Source organism: Meles meles, chromosome 12, assembly GCF_922984935.1.
Source record: "Meles meles chromosome 12, mMelMel3.1 paternal haplotype, whole genome shotgun sequence".
In the NCBI taxonomy this organism is placed as follows: Eukaryota; Metazoa; Chordata; class Mammalia; order Carnivora; family Mustelidae; genus Meles; species Meles meles.
Genome location: NC_060077.1, coordinates 471910 through 494235, shown reverse-complemented (window position 1 = coordinate 494235; position 22326 = coordinate 471910). Strand labels below are relative to the sequence as shown.

General features: G+C 42.4%; 1 protein-coding gene across 1 annotated transcript; it reads left to right on the top strand.

The window, feature by feature from the left end:
* The first annotated feature begins 224 nt into the window (after positions 1 to 224).
* LOC123954491 (E3 ubiquitin-protein ligase rififylin-like) lies at positions 225 to 1508 on the top strand. Its single transcript, XM_046025710.1, is given in 2 exon segments — positions 225 to 372; positions 409 to 1508. A coding segment is annotated over 1 exon segment (1092 nt). The 5' UTR covers positions 225 to 372; positions 409 to 416.
* Positions 1509 to 22326: the final 20818 nt, after the last annotated feature.

The following is a 22326-nucleotide window of genomic DNA, read 5'->3' as shown; positions in this document are numbered from 1 at the left end:
GTTCAGGTTCAGGCCATGCTGTCTTTATCATGAGACAAACGTGTCTTGACAACTGGAGGCAGCCCAACCACACACACACACTGTCAAGAAACGTTCTTCATCGATTATAAAGCTGTGCTTCTTCCAGATGGAGGAGTATAAAAATTATTTTTGGGGCGGAGCCACTGGAGGGGCGGGAGCAGCCGGGCCAGGAGTCTAGCGATGGGTGGGGGGGCCAACTTCCTGGGGCTGCCTGTGAGGATGTCGCGACCGCCCCCGGTGCTCCTCAGCCCTGGAGATGCCGCTGCTGCGGAGCCCGGAGCACCCCTGCCTGAGGCGGCCCAGATCCGGCCCCTCCCCTCCCAGGTGCGGACCCCTGGGCTGGCGGGGCAGGTGAGGAGGCGTGGCGGCAGCGCTGGGATATGTGAGATTTTATCATGTGGGCAACCTAATGCAACTGGTTCTGCTTGGATGCACAGCCTGAGGAGGCCCCACCGGCGCAGGGAGCCAGGACCCAGGCCTACTCCAACCCTGGGTACAGCTCCTTCCCTTCCCCAACGGGCTCGGAACCAAGCTGCAAGGCCTGTGGGGCCCACTTCGCAAACATGGCCAGGAAGCAGACCTGCCTCGACTGCAAGAAAAATTTCTGCATGACCTGTTCGAGACAAGTGGGGAACGGGCCCCGCCTCTGCCTCCTCTGCCAGCGAGTCCGAGTCACGGCCTTTCAGCGGGAGGAGCTCATGAAGATGAAGGTGAAGGACCTCAGGGACTATCTCAGTCTCCATGACGTCTCTACCGAAATGTGCCGGGAGAAAGAGGAGCTGGCGCTCCTGGTGCTTGGCCAGCAGCCTGTAATCTCTCAGGAGGGCAGGACTCGCGCCCCTACCCTGACCCCAGACTTCCCTGAGCACCAGGCCTTCCCGACGCAGCCTCACGCCAGGATAGTACCTCCTACCTCCGCGAGACTCCCCACTTCGCCCACACAAGCCACCTCTGTGTCCCCCGCCCAGGCTCAGGAAAGCCAGCAGGCCAATGACCAGGTGTCTCAGGACCAAGAGGAACCTGTCTACCTGGAGAGCACAGCCAGAGCACCTGCTGAGGAGGAGACCCAGTCTGTCGACTCAGCGGACAGCTTCCTCCCCGGCCGGAGGGCCTTCCTGTCTGACCTGACCGACCTGGAGGACATAGAAGGTCTGACCGTGCAGCAGCTGAAAGAGATCCTGGCGTGCAACTTCGTCAACTACAAGGGCTGCTGTGAGAAGTGGGAGCTGATGGAGAGGGTGACACGGCTGTACAAGGGCCAGAAGGGGCTCCAGCACCTGGTGTGTGGTGCTGAAGACCAAAACGGTGGAGCAGTGCCGCCCAGTGTGGAGGAGAACCTGTGCAGGATCTGCATGGACTCGCCCATTGACTGTGTCTTGCTGGAGTGCAGTCACATGGTCACCTGCACCAGTTGCGGCAAGCGCATGAATCAGTGTCCCATCTGTCGGCAGTACGTGATCCGAGCCGCGCCGGTCTTCAGATCCTGAGGGCTGGCGCCGGCTTCTTCAGTGCCTTACAGGGACAGAGCTGGAAGGGTTTGGGCTCCAGACTGACCAGCTTGCAGAGGGGCAGACTAACAAGAGAATCTGCAAGCAAAGATGCGGTCACCTCTGGGCATGCCTGGCTCACATCAGCGGCGTACCTCTTGGCTGGCAGAGCCTGAGGCCAGTGGGAACTGGTACAGATCGCATGGGCAAGTCCCTGTTCCAGTGATCTTGGGGTAATGATGGTAATTGATGAAGAGAGGATTTTCCAGAACTTGGACCAGATTTTCCTCCCTTCCTCCGTAAACCTAACAGTTTCCCCCTTCCCCCTATATCCCGGCCATCCCTGAGCCACCTGTGTTCCAGCCGTCAAAGGTCCTGGTAGAAATGGTCCTCTTCCTCCCCAGCTCATTTGGGTTTATTTCTGGTCTCTGGCTTTCTGTGCTTTAACCAGCTTTGCTAGTCTCTTGCTACATTGCCTAAAATTTGTTTCTTCAGACCAAAAAGATGTTAGCTTACCAGACCAATAGTGATCCTCCTTAGGACTAAATCTGGACCAGTAAACTTTTTCTCTGGTGAGAAATGAAACGCAAATGCTACTGGAAAATTGCAAAGTCATTTAGAGTTGCTTCCTGAAGTGCTGGATTGGAAGCGAGGAGTCTCCTGACTGAACCCTGGGAGGCAGCAAAGCATCTGCAGGGAAGTTTGAGTCTGTGTGTGTGAGATGGCACGGGCATCGAGCTCTGGTGCTCTGAGGGCCTGTACACCACCCTTGATTTTAGTTTAGGAGAAAAGAGAAAGTTTTGGGTGGAAGCAGTAACTTCCTGCTTAATTTTGACTTCTCCAACACAAAGGAATCACAAACCACTTTCCCCTGGGAATGAAGTCCCTCTCTTTCCCGCGGAGGTTTTAAACATGGTCTCACTAAGGCAGAGAGACTAAGGCAAAGAGCCTTGCTCTTCTCTAGCCACACTTCTCATGATGCTCCTGGAGACTGAAACTGAACACCTAAGGGGTATTGGAAGATACTGAATGGGACTGGATTCAGCCCTGGGGCAGACAGCTGCAAGTCTTGATTCCCTAGGTTAGCGGGGACTCCCAGCTCCCATTTCCTTCCTTAGCCTACTGATTTGAGGGGAGGTCAGGAAGAAGCATGTTCTTGAGCCGTCTTAGGGTGGGTCTACCACTGGAAGAGCCAAAGGGCTCAAGTTTGCTGGAGCAGCTAGGCCAAGAACACGTGCTATCAGAAGAGCTGTGCGTGCTGCTGTTCCCCGGGGGTGAACTATGCAACCCCTAAGCTCCAGAGGGCCTTAGCAGACCACCCGCTACCCTTTCCCCCTGCTGTGCAGTCAAGTTCACACAGACTGGAAGCAGTCAGGACTTTGGAAAACAGTGGGAAACCTCCAAGGGGACCTGCTTATTGGTACAGACATACTTAGGCCTCCCCCAACCAACCACTATTCCCCTTTGGAAGAAAGAAATTATTTCATAAAGCAGTTGCCAGTTGCACACTGGGCCACTTACCTTGACATTACACCAAGTCCCAGATGATCTGATTCTGGGACAGCCTTCATAGGAATCGGGGGAATCAAGAGAGTTCTGCGATGAGGACTTTTCACTCTTCTGCTGGACAGTACCTACTACCGTTTACAATGCCTGCCAGTTTAGCAGAGGATTCAGCTGCTTCTTGATTCCACTGTAACAGGTGTGTGTGTATATATACATATATATATGCAACTTAGTTACGATCTAGCAATAACTTCAGGGCAGAAGCTGGCTCTCATCCTACTTCAAACTTGCTTTCACTGCTGAAGCCTTACCTCTCCCTACCTCCCACATTCCCTCCTAGACAGAAGTTAAAAATAATATCCTGAAGGTTGGTTAGTAACCTCAGTAAGAATTAGAACTGCTATCATTTGCTCATTTTGGAGAAAGAACTTGCCTTTAAGTCTTTTGATCTTGGTGAAGGTTTCCATTCAGGAAAAAAGATGTCAAACCACCCTGATTTGTTGTTGTTCATCGTTATTAAACCAAATAAAGGCTGAATTCCAAGATCCCATTTCAGTTACTATCTAATCTAGGTAGAAAACTTGATTTTTATCTCCCAGTGCCCTCCCTTGCCCCTCATGGATCCTTGGTCTTAATTATCATGAAACATCTTAATTCTTCCAATTATTCCATAGCTTTGGCTCTGATCGTTTTGAGACTTGTTTTAAGACTTGGGAGAGCTGACTAGTTCTCAGTACCCTGGAATAGCTGGATCCAAGCTCATACCCAGAAGCTATGCAGGAGTCCATGCACAATATATATTGTATAAATTTGTTGAAATCTTTCAGATGTGAATGTGTTATTTCAAGTGGCTTATATTAAGATTCTCTCAGAGTTACATGGCTGTTAAAGCAAACCCAGATGTGTATTTTTTGTTACAGAGCTCTGCTTTATAATTTTATAACAAAATTTCACTGGAGAAAAAAAAAATTATTTTTGAAGTCATTCTATTCTATTGGCCAATGCATTTGTTTTGGCTCCCAGGAAGGGAGAATCTTCTCAGTATAAAGGGTGTCTATTTAATGTCACAAAGTCAGAATCATCATTGAAAGAAATACAGAAATTACAGAAAGAAACTGTTATTTTGATAGATGAAAAATGGTGTTTCAATTTGAGTGAGGTAGAAAACATTTTAGGCTAGTTACTCATTTATGTTTCCATTTCTTATTTTTGTCTTGTCTGTTTTTCACCCGTTGTAACCACTTCATGGATTCTAGGTATCACCATTTTATCTGTGATATTTGTGATATACATCTTGTCCTTTAACATTTTGTTCATGTTTGGACCTATGGACAATTCAAACTCTTCTGAGATAATATTTTTCTGATTTGACTTCTCCAATCATTTTTAAAATATTTTTTATTGTTATGTTAGTCACCGTACAGTATGTCATTCATTTGTAATGTAGCGTTCCATGATTCATTGTTTGCCTATAACACCCAGTACTCTATGCAATATATGCCTTCCTTAATGCCCGTCACTTGGCTCACCCATCCCCAACCGCTCCCCTCTGAAGCCCTCAGTTTGATTCTCTGAGTTCATAGTCTCTCATGGTTCATCTCCCCCATTGATTGCCCCTCCTTGTTTTCCCCTTCCTTCTTCTAATGTCCTCTATGCTATTCATTATGTTCCACAAGTAAGTTAAACTATATGATAATTGTCTTTCTCTGCTTGAGTTATCTCACTCAGCATAATCTCTTCCAGTTCCATCCATGCCAATGCAAATGGTGGGTATTCATCCTTTCTGCTGGCTGAGCAATATTCCATTGTATATATGGACCACATCTTTATCCATTCATCCATTGAAGAGCATCTCAGTTCCTTCCATGGTTTGGCTATTGTGGACATTACTGTTATGAACATTTGGTGCCTATGGCCTTTCTTTTCACTATATCTGTATCTCTGGGGCAAATACCCAATAGTGCAATTGCTGGGTCATAAGATAGCTTTATTTTTAACTTTTTGAGGAACCCCCACACTGTTTTCCAAAGTGGCTACACCAACTTGCATTCCCACCAACAGTGTAAGAGGGTTCCCCTTTCTCCACAACCTCTCCAACATTTGTTGTTTCTTACCTGTCAATTTTTGTCATTATAACTGGTGTAAGGGAGTATCTCAAGGTGGTTTGGATTTGAATTACCCTGATGGCTAACTTTACACCTTAAACAACTGGAGAAAGAACAACAGATAAAGCCTAAGCCATGTATAAGAAGAGAAATAATTAAACTTAGAGCAGAGACCAATGAATTAGAAACTAGAAATACAGTAGAAAACATCAATGTAACTAGAAGCTTGTTCTTTGAAAAAAATTAATAAGGTCAATAAACCACTTACCAGACTTATCCAAAAGAAAAGGGGAAGGACCCAAATTAATAAAATTATGAATGAAAGGGGAGTGATCACAACGAACACCAAGGAAATACAAACAATTACTAGAAATTATTATCAACAACAGTAAGCCAATAAATTAAGCAACCTAATGGATGCCTTCCTGGAAACTTATAAACTATCAAGACTGAAACAGGAAGACACTGACAGCTTGAATAGACCAGTAACCAGTAACGAGATTGAAACAATGATAAAAAAACAAAACAAAACCTCCCAAAAAACAGGAGTCCAGCTCCTGATGCATTCCCTGGGGAATTTTACCAGAAATTCAAGGAAGAAACAATAACTATTCTCCTGAAGCTCTTTCCAAAAAAATATAGAAGCAGAAGGAAAACTTTCAAACTCACTCTATGAGGCCACATCACATCTATCCCAAAACCAGGCAAAGACCCCATTAAAAAAGAGAATTACAGACCAATATCCCTGATGAATATGGATGCCAAAATTCTCAATAAGATCCTAGTTAATAGGATCCAACAGTACATTAAAAGGATTATCCATGATGACCAAATGAGATTTATCCCTCGGACACAAAGGTGGTTCAACATTCACAAATCAATCAATGTGATAGAACACATAAATAAGAGAAGGGACAGGAATCACACAGTTCTTTTAGTTGATGCAGACAAAGCATTTGAAAAAATGCAGCATCCTTTCCTGATTAAAACTCTTCAGAGTGTAGGCATAGAGAGATCTGTCCTCAATTTCACAAAATCATCTATGAAAAGCCCACAACGAATACCATTCTTCAAAGTGGAAAAGCTGAGAGCCTTTCCCTTAAGATCAGGAACACAACAAGGAAGGAAGCCCACTCTCACCCTATTGTTCAATATGGTACTGGAAGTCCTAGCAACAGCATTCAGACAACAAAAAGAAATAAAAGATATTCAGATTGGCAAAAAAGAAGTCAAACTCTCTCTCTTTGTGGATGACATGAGGCTTTATGTGGAAAACCCAAAAGACTTCACCTCCAAATTACTAGAACTAATACAGCAATTCAGTAATGTGGCAGGGTACAAAAATCAATGCACAGAAATCAGTTGCTTTCCTATACACTAACAATGTACCTGTAAAAAGAGAAAGTAGGGAATTGATTCCATTTACAATAGCACCAAAACCCTTAAAATACCTTGGAATAAACCTAACAAAAGAGGTAAAGGATCTCCATTCTGGAAACTACAGAATACTTATAAAGGAAATTGAGGAAGACACAAAAAGATGGGAAAACATTCCATGCTCATGGATCAGAAGAAAAACATTGTTAAAATGTCTATGCTGCCCAGACTAATCAATACTTTCAATGTCATCCCAATCAAAATACCAACACCATTTTTCAAAGTGCTGGAACAAGCAATCCTAAAATTTGTTTGGAACCAGAAGAGATCCCCAAATCATGAAGGAAATGTTGAAAAGAAAAATAAAGCTGGGGTCATCACATTGCCTGATTTCAAGCTATATTACAAAGCTGTGATTATCAAGACAGCATGGTACTGGCACAAAAACGACACACAGATCAATGGAACGGAATAGAGAGCCCAGATATGGACCATCAACTTTATGGTCAACTAATCTTTGACAAAGTAGGAAAAAATATCCAATGGAAAAAAGACAGTCTCTTCAATAAATTGGACTGGGAAAATTGGACAGCTATATACAGAAGAATTAAACTCGACCATTCTCTTACACCATACACAAAGATAAACTAAATGGATGAAAGACCTCAACGTGAGACAAGAATCCATCAAAATCCTAGAGGAGATCATAGGCAGTAACCTTTTCAACATCAGCCACAGCAACTTCTTTCAAGGAAAACAAAAGGAGAAATGAGGGCTTCTGGGACTTCATCAATATGAAAATCTTCTGCATAGCAAAGGAAACAGTCAACAAAACAAAAAGACAACCCACAGAATGAGAGATGATACTTGCAAGTGACACTACAGATAAAGGTCTAGTTTCCAAGATTTATTAAGAACTTCTCAAACTCAACACCCAAAAGGCAAATAATCAAGTCAAAAAATGAGCAGAAGACATGAACAGACACTTCTCCAAAGAAGACATACAAATGGTTAACAGGCACATGAAAAAATGTTCTCTCAACATTTTTAAAAGATTTACTTATTTTATTTGAGGGAAAGAGGGAGCATGAGTGGGAGGAAGGGCTGAGGGAGAAGGAAAGAGATTCCTAAGCAGACTCCCCACTGAGCACAAACCCAACATGGGGCTCAATCCTAAGATCCTGAGGTCATGACCTGTGCCAAAATCAAGAGTGAGACACTTAACTGAATGACATATTCCTCATATGCTCTTGTCTTTTTTTCCCTATAGATTTTTTTTCTTTTTTAATTAATTAATTAATTTATTTTTTTCAGCATAACAGTATTCATTGTTTTTGCACAACACCCGGTGCTCCATGCAATACGTGCCCTCCCTACTACCCACCACCTGGTTTCCCCCAACCTCCCAGCCCCGCCCCTTCAAAACCCTCAGGTTGTTTTTCAGAGTCCATAGTCTCTTATGGTTCGCCTCCCCTTCCAATTTCCCTCAACTTCCTTCTCCTCTCCATCTCCATCCCCATAGGTTTTTGATGCTTCCAGATTTACTAAATTCTAAGGTTGGATTTATTTGCTTTTAAGTTTTTATTTTTTAATTATAGGTCCACAGGAAGTTGTGAAAACAGTGAAGAGAGATTCCATGTACCGCTCATCCAGGTTCCCCCAGTGCTTACATTTTAGGTAACTATTGTTCAATATCCCATCTGGGAAACGGACATCGGTATGTGTGTGCAGTTCTTTGTCATCTTATCATATGTGTAGGTTCCTGTAACCACCACTGCAATCAAGGTACAGAACCGTCCATCCACACAGAGCCTTCCCTCATGCTATCCCTTTACTGTTTGCCTCATTCTCCTCCCCATCTCTAACCCCTCTGAACACTAGTCTAACCTTCACTTCTGTGATTGTGTCATTTCAAGAATGTTATGCAAATGAAATCGTACAGAATATGGCCTTTTGAGATTGGCTTTGTTCACTCAGCATCCTGCCTTGAGATCCATCCAAGTTGTTACATGCATCAACATTTTACTCCCTTTAACTGCTGAGGAGTGCTCCAGGCTATGGCCATACCAGAGTTTGCTTAGCCATTCCTCTATTCGGAGATAGTTTGGTGGTTTCCACTTTTGGGCTATAACCAATAAAACTGCTATGGAAAGTCAGGTACAGCCTTTGGTATGGACATAACTTTCATTTCTCTGGGATAAATGCCCAGGGTTTCTACTGCTGGGGTGTAGGGGAAGTCTATGCTCAGATTCTTTAATAAACTGCCAAATTATTTCCCAGACTGGTCGCACCATTTTGTACACTCACCTGCAATGTATGACAGATCCAGTTTCTCCGTATCCTCACCAGCACCTGGTATGTCACTCTTCCTTCTTTTAGCTCTTCTGGCAGACTCGTTATGGTCTAATTTGCATTTCTCTGAAAGCTAATGATATTGAACATTTTTGTCACCAGCTTATTTCCCATCCACATAGTCTCTTTGGTGAAATGTCTCTTCCTGTCTTTTGCCTATTTTCTGATTGGATTGTTTCCCTATTTAATGCCGAGTTTTGAGGGTTCTTTATAAATTTTAAACATGGGTCCTTTGTCAGATATGTGGTTTGCAAATGTTTTTCTCACAGACTGCAGCTTGTCTTGTTATCATTTTAATGGGGACTTTCACAGTGTAAAAAGTTTGAATTTTAATGAGGTTAAATTTATTGATTTGTTCTCTTATGCATTAGGTTTTTGACATCACGTCTAGAACTCCTTGCATATCCCTAGGTCATGAAGGTTTTGTACACTTCTTAAAGTTTTATCATTTCGTATTTTACCTTTAAGCCGGTGGTCTATTTTGCGTTAGTTTTTGCATATGGTGTGAGCTTTAGTTGGGGTTCATTTTCCTTTGGCCACAGATAACCTGAATTGCTTCAGCACCCTTTGTGAAAAGACCATCCTTCCTCCATTTAATTGCTTTTGTGCCTGTCTCAAAAGTTTTGAATTTTGTCTCTTATAGAGCACAGAGCCCAAATTCAGATATGGTGACAGCATCAGTTCTGTGAGCTGAAATATCCCATCTGGGGACAAGCCACACTGGGACTTAATGGTTGTGTTGGATTTAGTCTTGTAGGTGTTCAGTGTGTCATGGAGAGAACTTAACATCAGGGACAAGTTGTTATCAGAGCTGAATATAATAGGCAATTTACTGGCAGGTAGAGCAGATTGAGAGAGAGAGAGAGAGAAATATAGTTTGTAGATGGGAGAAAGCATTCTTTTTTTAAAATTTTAAATATTATTTTATTTTTTCAGTGTTCCAAGATTCGTTGTTTATGCACCACACCCAGTGCTCCATGCAGTACATGCCCTCCTTAATACCCACCACCAGGTGCCCCCAACCCCCCACTCCCCTTCCCTCCAAAACACTCAGTTTGTTTCTCAGAGTGCACGGTCTCTCATAGTTGGTCTCCCCCTCTGATTTCCCTCAACTCTCTTCTCCTCTCCATCTCCCCATGTCCTCCGTGTTATTCCTTATGCTCCACAAGTAAGTGAAACCATATGATACTTATTTCACTTAGCATAATCTCCTCCAGTCCCATCCATGTTGATACAAAAGTTGGATATTCATCCTTCCTGGTGGAGGCATAATACTCCGTAGTATATATGGACCACATCTTCTTTATCCATTTGTCTGTTGAAGGATATCTTCTTACCAAAATGTGCTGGCTGAGAGGCAAGTGGCCTATGAGATCATCAAGAAGCCAGCTTGGAAATGCTTGGTACATTCAGAGAAATGCTCCTGCATCATGAGCCAGTTCTCAGGATGTAGCTTAAAACCACTGAACTTTTTTCTACCTTAATGATGCTTATACTCCTGATTTGGAAACGATAGAACTCTGGTTTGAAAATGCTTCTCACTCTAAGATCTCCCCAGAGAAGGGACAAAACCTGACAACTCCAATCTTTTTTGCACAATGTATGAACTGATGTCAAACTCACAAGCAGGATGAAGTTTATGTGATCGAGTGATGAGACCACAGATTTTCTGGGTGATAAGTTGCAGCTACAATAACATGAACTTCCACTGGGGAAATCACTCCTTCAAATAAGGCTACAGTGGATTGCCCCTTCTGGTTGACTTCTGCTCCTTTGCATACATACCCTGCTCTGGAGTTGGGGACACAGGACTGCTTCTTAGGGACAGGAATGACCGAGGTGAAGGGCCTGCTTACTTTCTGCTGAGGGACTTGACTGAGTGTAAAACAAAATGGCTCTTGCAGCCTCTGGGGTTGGGAGCACAGCCAGCTCCACGGAAATCACCACCAGCTTCTTGCTCAGACCCAGACTGAAGGTTTAAAACAGGCTCTCAGTCCCAGTATACCTGGCTGAGAAACTAAAATTTTTATGACCTGACTTTGCATTCAAGGACCTGAATGCAATTTAATTCTCTAAGACACAAAAGCTGGGAAAAAAGGGGACGAGCCTCCACCAGAGGAGGAGAATACATCTGAAGGACAGTGAAGGAGAAAAGCGAATCATGAAGACAGCTGCTTCGTCTGACCCGCTGGCGCCCAGCTCCCTGTCGTGGGCACATGGGGCCTCGTGCTTGCCTGTCGTGGATCATTTGTAAATGCATCCAGGATCCCCAGCAGCTTTTATGTGTTCACTGTAGGTTTTGAGCTCACTCCAAGTGTCTACAAACAGACTGTAGACCACAAGGTGAAGGGATAGCAGTGTGAATAGGAAAGAGACAGCCTCTGAAGACCAAGTTAGACTTCCTTTTTGTGGTAAAATACACATAATATGCAATGTACCATCTTAACCATTTTCCAGTTACTGTTCAGTAGTGTTGAATACATCCACATCGTTGTGTAGCTGTCTTCACCATCCATTTCCAGAACTTTTCTCCTCTTGTGAAATTAAAACTCCATACCTATTAATCACTAACTCTCCCATTTCCCCTCTCCCAGGCCTCTGGGAACCTCTATAATAATTTCTGTCTTTATGGTTTTGACCACTCTAGGGACCTCATATAAACGGAATCATTAGTATTTGTCTTTTGGGAACTGGCTTATTTCACTGAACATAATGCCCTTGAGGCTTATCCATGTTGTAGCAGATGTCAGAATTTCCTTCTCTTTAAAGGCTGAATAATATTCCATTTATGTGTAGACCACATTTTGCTTATCCTTTCATCTGTTGATGGACACTTGTATTGCTTTCACATTTTTGCTACTGTGAATAATTCTTCTAAAAACATGGGTGTGCAAATATCTGAGACAGTGCTTTCAATTCTTTTAGGTATAGACCCAGAAGTGGAATGGTTTGGTTACATGGTATTTCTATTTTTAAATTTTTTTTGAGGATTTGCCATACTGTTTGGCATAGTGGCTGCACAATTTTACATTCCCGCCAATGGTGCACGAGGCTTCCAGTTTTCCCACATCTTTGCCAGCACTCGTTGTTTTCTGTTTTGTAATGGTTGCTGTCCTAATGGGGGAGGTGATATTTCATTGTGGTTTGGATTGCGTTTCCCCAGTGATTAATAACATTGAGCATCTCCAAATGTGCTTGTTGGCATTTGTATAACTTCTTTGGACAAATGTTTGTTTAGTCTTTGCTCATTGTTGAGTTGTTTTGTTGTTGTTTGAGACTGAGCTAGAGTTTGGAAAGGGATGATAGAACTGTTTTTTTTTTTCTTTTTATAAAATATTTAAAAATAATGAGGGGAAGGAAACCAGGCCCCAAATGGGGAGGCTAAAAACCTGTGCCAGCCTCAAACTGAGGTGTCTTTTGAGATTAAGCCAAGAACGTGGCTTCTGTGAATTTCAGATCATGTCTTTTAAGCAAGAAGATGGGCACGTATCTTGTGTTGTTGTCCAAGCAATGGGATGCTTAGAGGTGTCTGGAAAACAGCCATATAGAAGCTAGCTGAGGGCCAGAGCTTGGTGAAAATCAGGTTATGGTCCATCCAAAATAGAATAAGCCACTGTCTCCCCTTTCCATTTTTTCATCTGAAAAGATGCTGCTTCTAACTCTACCTATTTTTCCACACATTTCTATAACATGTGTGTTTTCTATAAACACACATTTCTATAAATGTGTGTTTTCCAACATTTCTATCACGGTGAGTTTGAAGGAGTTGGGGTGTGCAGAAGGGAGGTGGATGGTGATAGTTTTAATTCATCAAGAGTCTGCTGGACACCCACTGGGAACTGGCATGGGGTGTGGTGGGCACTCTGAGGGAAAAAACAGAGAATGACAAGATGTCTGATTGATAGGGAAAGCCTGAAGTATTTCCAAGCTCACTATGGAGAGAAGATGCCAGCTCAGGAACAGTGCAACAAAAACACAGTGGGGTGTAATGATTAGGAAAATGAAGGGACAACAGAGTTGACAAGGATCCAAGAGTATTCTCACATTGGTCTGGCCCACAGAACCTTAGCAGGTTGTACTGACCTTCAGAACAAGTGTCAAATAAGACCATGATGTTCGTTCCTATTCATATAGTTCACTCTGCTTTTTCAGTTCCTGTCTTTCTGCAGAGTGCAGTGGGGAGGCTGAGGCAGGGTTGGGAGGGCTCTGCCACTGACCACTATGGAGGCATCTGCTCATTCATGGGGATGTCCTTCTGAGTCTGCTGGGAAGGTCTACTTTGGGAAAGCCTGTTTAACATCATCTTGGCTGGAGGGTCTTTTCTCAAGGTCTAGCGTTAGTAGAGCAGAGGCACATAAGTTGCTTATCAAACAGGAAGGAAAATTACCATTTTTTTTTTAATAAACAGAGGTTAGAAGTAATCCTGGGGGTCCTTTTCAGTAGTTAACAACTGCAGGGGCAAGAGAGGCTGTAGTGGCTTCCAACACTGGGGTGCAATGGGGATATAAACCCCGGCAGTTTGTTTTTTTTTTTTTTTTTTAGCTTTTCTTTTCTTTTTTTTTAAATTATTTTATTTTTTATTTTTTGGTTTTTCATTCTTTTAATTTATTTATATTTTCAGCGTAACAGTATTCATTGTTTTTGCACAACACCCAGTGCTCCATGCAATACGTGCCCTCCCTACTACCCACCACCTGGTTCCCCCAACCTCCCACCCCGCCCCTTCAAAACCCTCAGGTTGTTTTTCAGAGTCCATAATCTCTTATGGTTTGCCTCCCCTTCCAATTTCCCTCAACTTCTTTCTCCTCTCCATCTCCCAATGTCCTCCATGTCATTTGTTATGCTCCACAAATAAGTGAAACCATATGATACTTGACTCTCTCTGCTTGACTTATTTCACTCAGCATAATCACTTCCAGTCCCATCCATGTTGCTACAAAAGTTGGGTATTCATCCTTTCTTTCTTTCTTTTTTTTTTTTTTTATAAACATATAATGCATTAATCCCCGGCAGTTTTAATGTCAATCTCTTGTGGTCTTAATTGCGAAGCCCAGGACAGGCTGCTCAGTGCTTACTGAAGATGACCTGTAAATGATAAGATTGTCCAGGCCAAATATAACTGACAAGCTGGACTTTTATAGACTGAATATTTGTTAGATATGGTGTGTCCATTTAAACTTTCAACACTCCCATTTTTCAAAAAGCATTTTCCCCTGAAAGACCCTTAAATATGTCCAAACCACCCAACTACCAAAAGGGCGGCTTGAAAGAACAGGATGTGGGCCTGCCACTCCAGTGGGACCCCCTTTAGCTTTCATAGGTGTCTTTATTTCCAGGATGCCAGGGAAGAGAACCAAGGGCTGTATTTGGATCCCTCCCTAATCAGCTTCGCCTCATGCTTCTCTCTGGCTGAGGGTCTGTGGGAGGTGAGCCCAGGATCCTCAAGGCTGTTTCAATTATGTCTCTATGTCCTTTCGATGTTTGCCCAGCAGATGTCTGTTAATAGGCAAATCCAAATCAAAACCACAATGAGATATGACCTCATACCCACTAAGATGATTAAAATAAAAAAGACAGATGGCAAAAAATATTGGCAAGGCTGTGGGGAAATTTGGATTCCCACAGGTCGCTGGTGGGAATGTAACATGGTGCAGCTTCTTTAGACAACAATCTAGAAGTTCTTCAAAAGGTTAAACATAGAATTATCATATGATCCAACAATTCCACTCCCAGGTATATACCCAAGAGAAATGAGAATATTCCCTCTTCTGTGGTGCTAGAAAAGCTATTCTGGAGCTATTATAATTGTTATACATACAAGAAATCAACATGCATTCACTCATGTAATTCAATCATTTAATAAATATTAAGTGTCTACCATGAGTCAGACACTGGGAAACAGTAGTGAACAAAATAGAAAAAAAAAGCCCTGCACTCACCTACCTTACAAGCCAGTGGGGAGAGCGTCACAGGCTGCCCACTCCATAAGTAGAATAAGTGATAATTTAAGTAGAAATGTTGAGGTCAGGGAGATAATGCAATTTCAAGTATAATCACCAGGGAAGGCCTCACTGGAAAATCATGTAATTTGAATGAAGACCTGAAGGAAATGCAGGAGAGAGTTGTACAGATATCTGCAAGATTGTTCTAAGAAAAAGAAGAAGAAGAAGAAGAAGAATGTTCTAGACAAAGGGATAGCAAGTACGTGGCTCTGAGGTGGAAGGGTGGCTGGCCCACCCATGGGGCAGCAAGACCAGTGGGACTGGTTGTGGAGTGGGTGGGTGGTGGCTTTTCCTCTGAATGAGATGGGGAGCTGTGGAGAACTGGGGACAGAGGAGGGATAGGTATGACCTGGGTTTTAAAAGGACCCCGCCGTTTATTTTGTGGGGAATAGAGTTGCTTGCTCTCAGATACTCAGGACAAGGGGGAAGCAGGAGGACCTATTCAGAAGCTGTTATAGTAATGCAGAGAGGGATGGTGCAGTCCCGGAGGAGGCAGGTGGTGACTCTAAGCATCTGCCAATGCCCTTGGAAGAAGAGATGGATGAAGTGATGTAAGGTTTTGTCGTGGAGTTAGAGGGGATGTGGGCGGGTAAAATCCAAAGAGAAGCAGCAATGGAGAGAGGAGGTCTGGGCCACAGGCCAGCTGTTGCTGTTTTCTATACACAGCAGAGGGAAAGGGCTGCTGTCCTCATCAAAGGATTGCTGCTGCCCATCTACTATGACATTGCAGAATTAATCGCTTGCTGGCTCCATTGTAAATGGTGGTGCGAAAGCAACATTAGTAAATGGAAAGGATAAAGTTGCTTTATTAGTTTGGTTTTCAAATCATGGAAAGAAAAACACTATATCGGTTCAGCGAGTAAACACACCCAGGTGCTTCTGAATCAGGAGGCAGAAAACCATTTGTGTTTACTTTTGAAGCTGGTTTTCTGGATGGGCCAAGAATAGAACACCATCGTTTCCTTCCATTGTGTGAGGACACATTCAGATTCCTTTTCTGTCTTACATGTTCACTTCCTTTCTCCTCCTCTTTATTTGATTGTTATAATTACCTGTTTGGGGTGGTTCAGTAGCATTCTGTGGAAAATAAAATAAAAAATATCTCTGAGAAAATATAAAATGGACAGGTCTGGAAGAAGCTCCTTGTCTAAGAATGTGTAATTAAGAAGACAAATTTACTGTAGGAAAGGTGCTCCTTGACTGGACTTAAAATATATTTTGAATGTTCAAACTTTGATTTTATTGCAGGTTTTCAGGGACTCAATTATTACTTCAAATCCTGGAGACTTATTGCCGGTGTCGAGAATGCAGCACTGGTAACACAGATGAATCCCAATGTGAAGGGTTATGGCCTAGGGCTTCTGTTGGCTGGCAGGGTGGTAAGAGAGGGGAGATAAAACATAGGTTCTGGGGCAGGATGATTTGCTGATGGAACGGATGCGGCTGGGCTATTACGCTACTGTGAGGCAGTTACCCTGAGACAGGCAGGGAGCACATCATCATGAGTAATCTCATGGCCCACTTCTAGGGTAAGGTAATATGCTAAGTGCTCTGCAACAGGCAGGGAGACCGGATTCCATCCTTGCCTCAGAGCAGTTGCAATGCGAGTGCAGGATTCATCCTAGGAACTCGGGGAAAGGTAAATGAGTTCAAGACTTCAATTCAATGTTCTGGAGAACACTAGACATATTGCAAGAATGTAAACTACTAATCGCCATAGGAATTCAAATATATGACTCAGGGCTGCACTAGCATTGAGGCAAGGCTGAACGGGGAGGCAGATGGGATTCAGGAGGAGGGCGGGAGGCTGTGCTTTCTGAGGCAGGATATAGATGTGGAGAGAGATGAGGCTGAACAAAGCAGACAATTCCCTTTTAAAATGCAGAAGGGAAACTTCTTTGTCATCATTTGACTGATCATAAGATTGAGCTCAACAATTTCGTTCCAGATCATAAACCAATTGCCCTCTTGTGAAAGATTAACTGCTAGAAGGACCTACTGGCTTTTCTCCAATGATGGGACAATAAACAATGCACATGACAGATTGCTTGGAAAATAAGTCATAATAATGAGGGTTAAACCCAGGTATTAAACCTTGTGCAAGGAAAATCAAGAGGAGGGGAAACCGCTGTTAATTATGGTGAGAAAGCTGGATTATAAAATGGTCAGAGGGGGTTTTCTACAGATGTTTGAATCGAATACATTAGGAGACTGTCAAAGAGGTCCATTAACTGGCAAATGTGTTCTGGCTACAGTGGGAATTAATTACCTGCTCTTCCTTCAAAGGAGGTAAATGAGATGGCATACAGTATTTTTAGTAATTGAGACTGTTTCTTTGATTGAGACTGTATTTTATTTTTCCTGGGGAAAGTTGCATAGCCCACCTTCAGGTATTAGAAATGATTCTCTTTAAAGCCCAGAAGTGAGGAGCTTGTGTCTTAGAGCCAGGCTCCCTCTGCTCTCATCCCTGCTTCTCGCTTTACTCCCCTTTCATCTCTTGGTGCCTCGGTTTCTTTATCTGTAAGATGGGATGATGGTGATGGTGGTGTCCACTTCACAGGGTTGCTGGAGCATGATCATTAGCATTGGTGCAGCAGCTTGCCAGTACTCTGTAGTATCGGCTGTGAGCCCAGTGGTCTGCTTTTCTACCCATTTCCAATGTTTTATAGCTAGCCTGTGTGTTTCCTGTTTGTTATAGATTTCCTTATGCTTTACACAAGTTATAGGGTTTCCAGTCTTCCTGGGAGGAGGAGTTACTTTTCATGGATAGCAGCCCAGTCAGTGGCTGTAGGAGAGTTAGAAAACCCAGACAAATCCCCACAATGTCCTTAGATGCTGGAGCTATGCCATGGGTTTATCCACTCATGTCTCCTGCAGCCCTTAGAGAGTATTGGCTCCATGAGTGAGTCTATGGAGGAAAAGACCATTTCATTCTACATCTCACCTGAAATCCTTGATCGAAGTACTTTGTGAAATTCATTCAGTAACATTTACTTGGTCTTCTGTATGCTGGACACTTAACCATCTGGTATTCAGTCTAATATCAGTAAACTTCGTTATCATCAGTCCTATGTAGACACACTCAGCCTCACTGGGTGGCCTACAGAAATGTTCCTAAGCATTTGGGAGGTCATGAAAGGACTCCAGGTGTAATAGGAGTATAGGAAGAGTGCCAGTGTTATGCATGCACTGACTTTGGAAGCTCCAGGGGTATGGCTTGGATACATGAGGAAGAAGAGGCAGCACTAAAAAGGATTCTCATGATTCAAATGTCTCTCTTTGTGGTTTGGTCTCATTTTGGGAGCAGGGATTCCCAGGTTAACTGCAAATAGCATGATTGAGAAACTATCATTTATTCCAGTCTTGTTTCACTCCTCTTGTCCACAGGCACTATTCTGGTGTTCCTCTTCTGTCCAAAGGATGTCCTTGCCTCAGACTGTTCAGCACAGAACTGGTTGTTTCTTCTTTCATGGCTTTTAAAATAATTATGGGGAGTTTTCAGACTTTGTATCTCACATGCTAGAAGGCTGATATTTCTTTTTCTTTCCTTTTTTTAGAGGGGGGAGGGGCAGAAGGAGAGAGAGAAAGAGAATCTTTTTTAAAAAAGATATTTTATTTTTATTTATTTAACAGACAGAGATCAGAAATGGGCAGAGAGGCAGGTGGGGTGGGGTGGGGTGGGGAGAGCTGGTTCCTTGCTGAGCAGAGAGCCTGATGCAGGTATTGATCCCAGTACCCTGAGATCATGACCTGAGCTGAAGGCAGAGGCTTAACCCACTGAGCCACCCAGGCGCCCAAGAAAGAGAATCTCACGCAGACTCCATGTCCATTGTGGAGCTTGACCCAGGGCTTGACCTCACAACCCTGAGATCATAACTTTAGCCTAAATCAAGAGTCAGACGCTCAACCAACAGAGCCACCCAGGCACCCCTAGAAACTCAACATTTTTTTTTTTTAACAATCATCTTCTACTAATCATCTCCCCTTTAAAACATTCTGCCAGATGCTGGATAGTAGATCAACCTTAGTAATATATCAGTCAGGATAGGCTAGGCAAGGAGGCAGTAACAAATAACCTAAAGATCTCAGGCACAGAAACAACAGAGTTTATTACTACCCCCACTACATGCCCACTGCATTTCAGCTGGGGTCTCTGTGCACACTGTTTTTTTGGGATATCCCAGTTGGGAGTGCTCCAGCTCTGTGCTTCCACAATAGCTTAAGCAGGAAAAGGAACACTGGTTCTTAAAGCTTCCATCTGAAAATGACATAAAGCTTTGTAAGTCACATGACCACATGTAACTTCGAGAGGAGGCAGAAGAGTGTGATTCCTTATGTAAGCAGAAACTAGGGGGCTGGAATTACCTACTGAAGCGCAATAATGACCACTGCCAGTGGCCAAGGGGAAGGCATGCAAGATGCTTGATCTTTCTCTCACTATCCTAGCACTCCACCCTCTAACCTTGTTTGATTAATTGGTTGTGCTATTTTGGATTTTGTGCAAGGAAGGAAAGAGCTGCTTCCTTTGTTGGAAAGAGAAGTGGAAAATGACTTCTGATACTTAGTTGTATGAGACCATAAGGTATTCTGTGTAATTCTGTAAAACATCAACGTGAAAGAGAAATATGTTTTGTACACACACACATACAGTGATAAAATATACAGAACACAAAATTTGGTCTTCTAACCATTTCTCAGTGTACAGTTCAGTGGCACTAAGTACATTCACCCTTTTGTGCAGTCATCACCAACATCCATCTCCAGAACTTTCTTACCTTCCCAAACTGAAAGTCCATTCCACATTAAACACTAGCTTCTCATTTCCCCCTCAGCAGCCTCTGGCAACCATCATTCTACTTTCTGTCTCTATGAATTTGACTACTCTAGGTTTCTCGTATAAATTGTATCACACAGTATTGTCCTTTTGTATCTGGTTTATTTCACTTGGAATGATGTCCTCAAAGTGCATTCCTGATACAGCATGTGTCAGAAATTCATTCTTTTTTAAGGCTGAATAATATTCCATTGTTTGGATAGACCATATCTAGTCTTTTATCCATTTATCCTTCAATGGATGCTTGGGTTGCTTTTTCTGCTTCGATATTGTGGATAATGCCTCTGTAAACATTAGTGAATAAGTGTCTGTTCAAGCATGGTTTCAGTTCTTTTGGGAGGAAACTGAAGAAGAACTTAAACACTTCATGGGAACCAATAAGAATGAAGACACTTCAGTGCAAAACCTATGGAATACAGTAAAGGCAGTCCTAAGGCAGAAACACATGGCCACACAAGTCTCCCTCAAAAAACCCCAGAAAAAATCCAGAACTCACCAGCTCTCTTTACACCTTAAAGAACTGGAGAATCATCAACAAATTAAGCCAACCCCACACACAAGAAGGGAAATAATCAAGATTAGAGCAGAGATCAATGAGATAGAAACTAGAGATACAGTAGAACACATCAACAAAAATAGAAGCTGGTTTTTTGAAACAATCAATAAGATCGATAAACCATTGGCCAAACTAATCCAAAAGAAAAGAGAGAGGGCCTAAGTTAGTGAAATTATGAATGGAAAGGGAGAGATCATGACTAACACCAAGGAAATAGAAACAATAATCAGAAATTATTATCAACAGTTATATGTCAATAAGTTAAGCAACCTAGATGAAACAGATGCATTCCTGGAAACATAAACTTCCAAAACTGAATCAAGAAGAAATTGACAACGTGAATAGACTAATATCTAGTAACAAGGTTGAGGCAGTGATCAAAAAACCTCCCCCAAAACAAGGTCCCAGGACCTAGAATTCTCCCTGGAGAATTCTACCACATATTCCAAGAAGAAATAATACCTATTTTCCTGAAGCTGTTTCAAAAAATAGAAGCAGAAGGAAAATTTCCAGACTCTTTTTATGAAGCCAGAATTACCCATATCCCCAAACCAGGCAAAGACACCACCAAAAAAGGAGAATTTCAGACCAATAACCCTGATGAATATGGATGCTAAGATTCTCAACAAGATCCTAGATAATAGGATCCAACAGTATATTAAAAAGATTATCCACTACAACCAGGTGGGATTTATCCATGGGATACAAGGGTGGTTCAACATTCACAAATCAATCAATGTGATAGAACAAATCAATAAGAGAAGAGAGAAGAACCACATGGTCCTCTCAATGGTTGCAGAAAAAAAAATTTGTCAAAATATAGCATTTGTTCCTGATTAAAATGCTCCAAAATATAGGGATAGAGGGAACATTCCTCAACTTCATAAAATCTATCTACAAAAAACCCACAATGAATATCATCCTCAATGGGGAAAAGCTGACAGCCTTCCCTTTGAGATCGGGAACACGACAAGGATGCCCACTCTCACCACTCTTGTTCAACATAGTACTGAACATCCTAGCAACCACAATCAGACAACAAAGAGAAAGAAAATGTATTCAAATTGGCAAAGAAGAAGTCAAACTCTCTCTCTTCACAGATGACATAGATACTTTGTATGGAAAACCCAAAAGATTCCTCCCCCAAACTACTAGAACTCATATAGTAATTTAGTAATGTGGCAGGATACAAAATCAATGTACAGAAATCAGTTCTTTTCTTATACACTAATAATGAAAACTTAGAAAGTGAAATTAGAGAATTGATTCCATTTACTATAGCACCAAGAACCATGAGATACTTGGGAATAAACCTAACAAAAGAGGTAAAAGATCTGTACTCGAGGAACTACAGAACATTCATGAAAGAAATTGAAGAAGACACAAAAATATGGAAGAACATTCCATGCTCTTGGATCAGAAGAATAAACATTGTTAAAATGTCTATACTGCCCAGACCAATCCATACTTTCAATTTCATCCCAATTAAAATTCCACTGGCAGTTTTCAAAGAGCTGGAACAAACAATCCAAAATTTGTATGGAACCAGAAGAGACCCTGAATTGCTAAGGAAAAGTTGATAAAGAAAAACAAAACTGGGGGCATCATGTTGCCTGATTTCAAGCTTTACTACAAAGCTGTCATCACCAAGACACCATGGTACTGGCATAAAAACAGACACATAGATCAATGGAATGGAATAGAGAGCCCAGATATGGACCATCAACTCTATGGTCAACTAATCTTTGACAAAGTAGGAAAAAATATCCATTGGAAAAAAGACAGTCTCTTCAATAAACGGTGCTGGGAAAACTGGACAGCGAGATGTAGAAGAATGAAACTCGACCATTCTCTTACACCATACACAAAGATAAACTCGAAATGGAGAAAAGGCCTCAACATGAGGCAGGTATCTATTAAAATCCTAGAGGAGAACATAGGCAGTAACCTCTTCAACACTGTCCACAGCAACTTCTTTCAAGATATGTCTCCAAAGGCAAGGGAAACAACAGTGAAAATGAACTTTTGGGACTTCCTCAAGATCAAAATTTTCGGCAAGGCAAGGAAGACAGTCAACAAAGCGGAG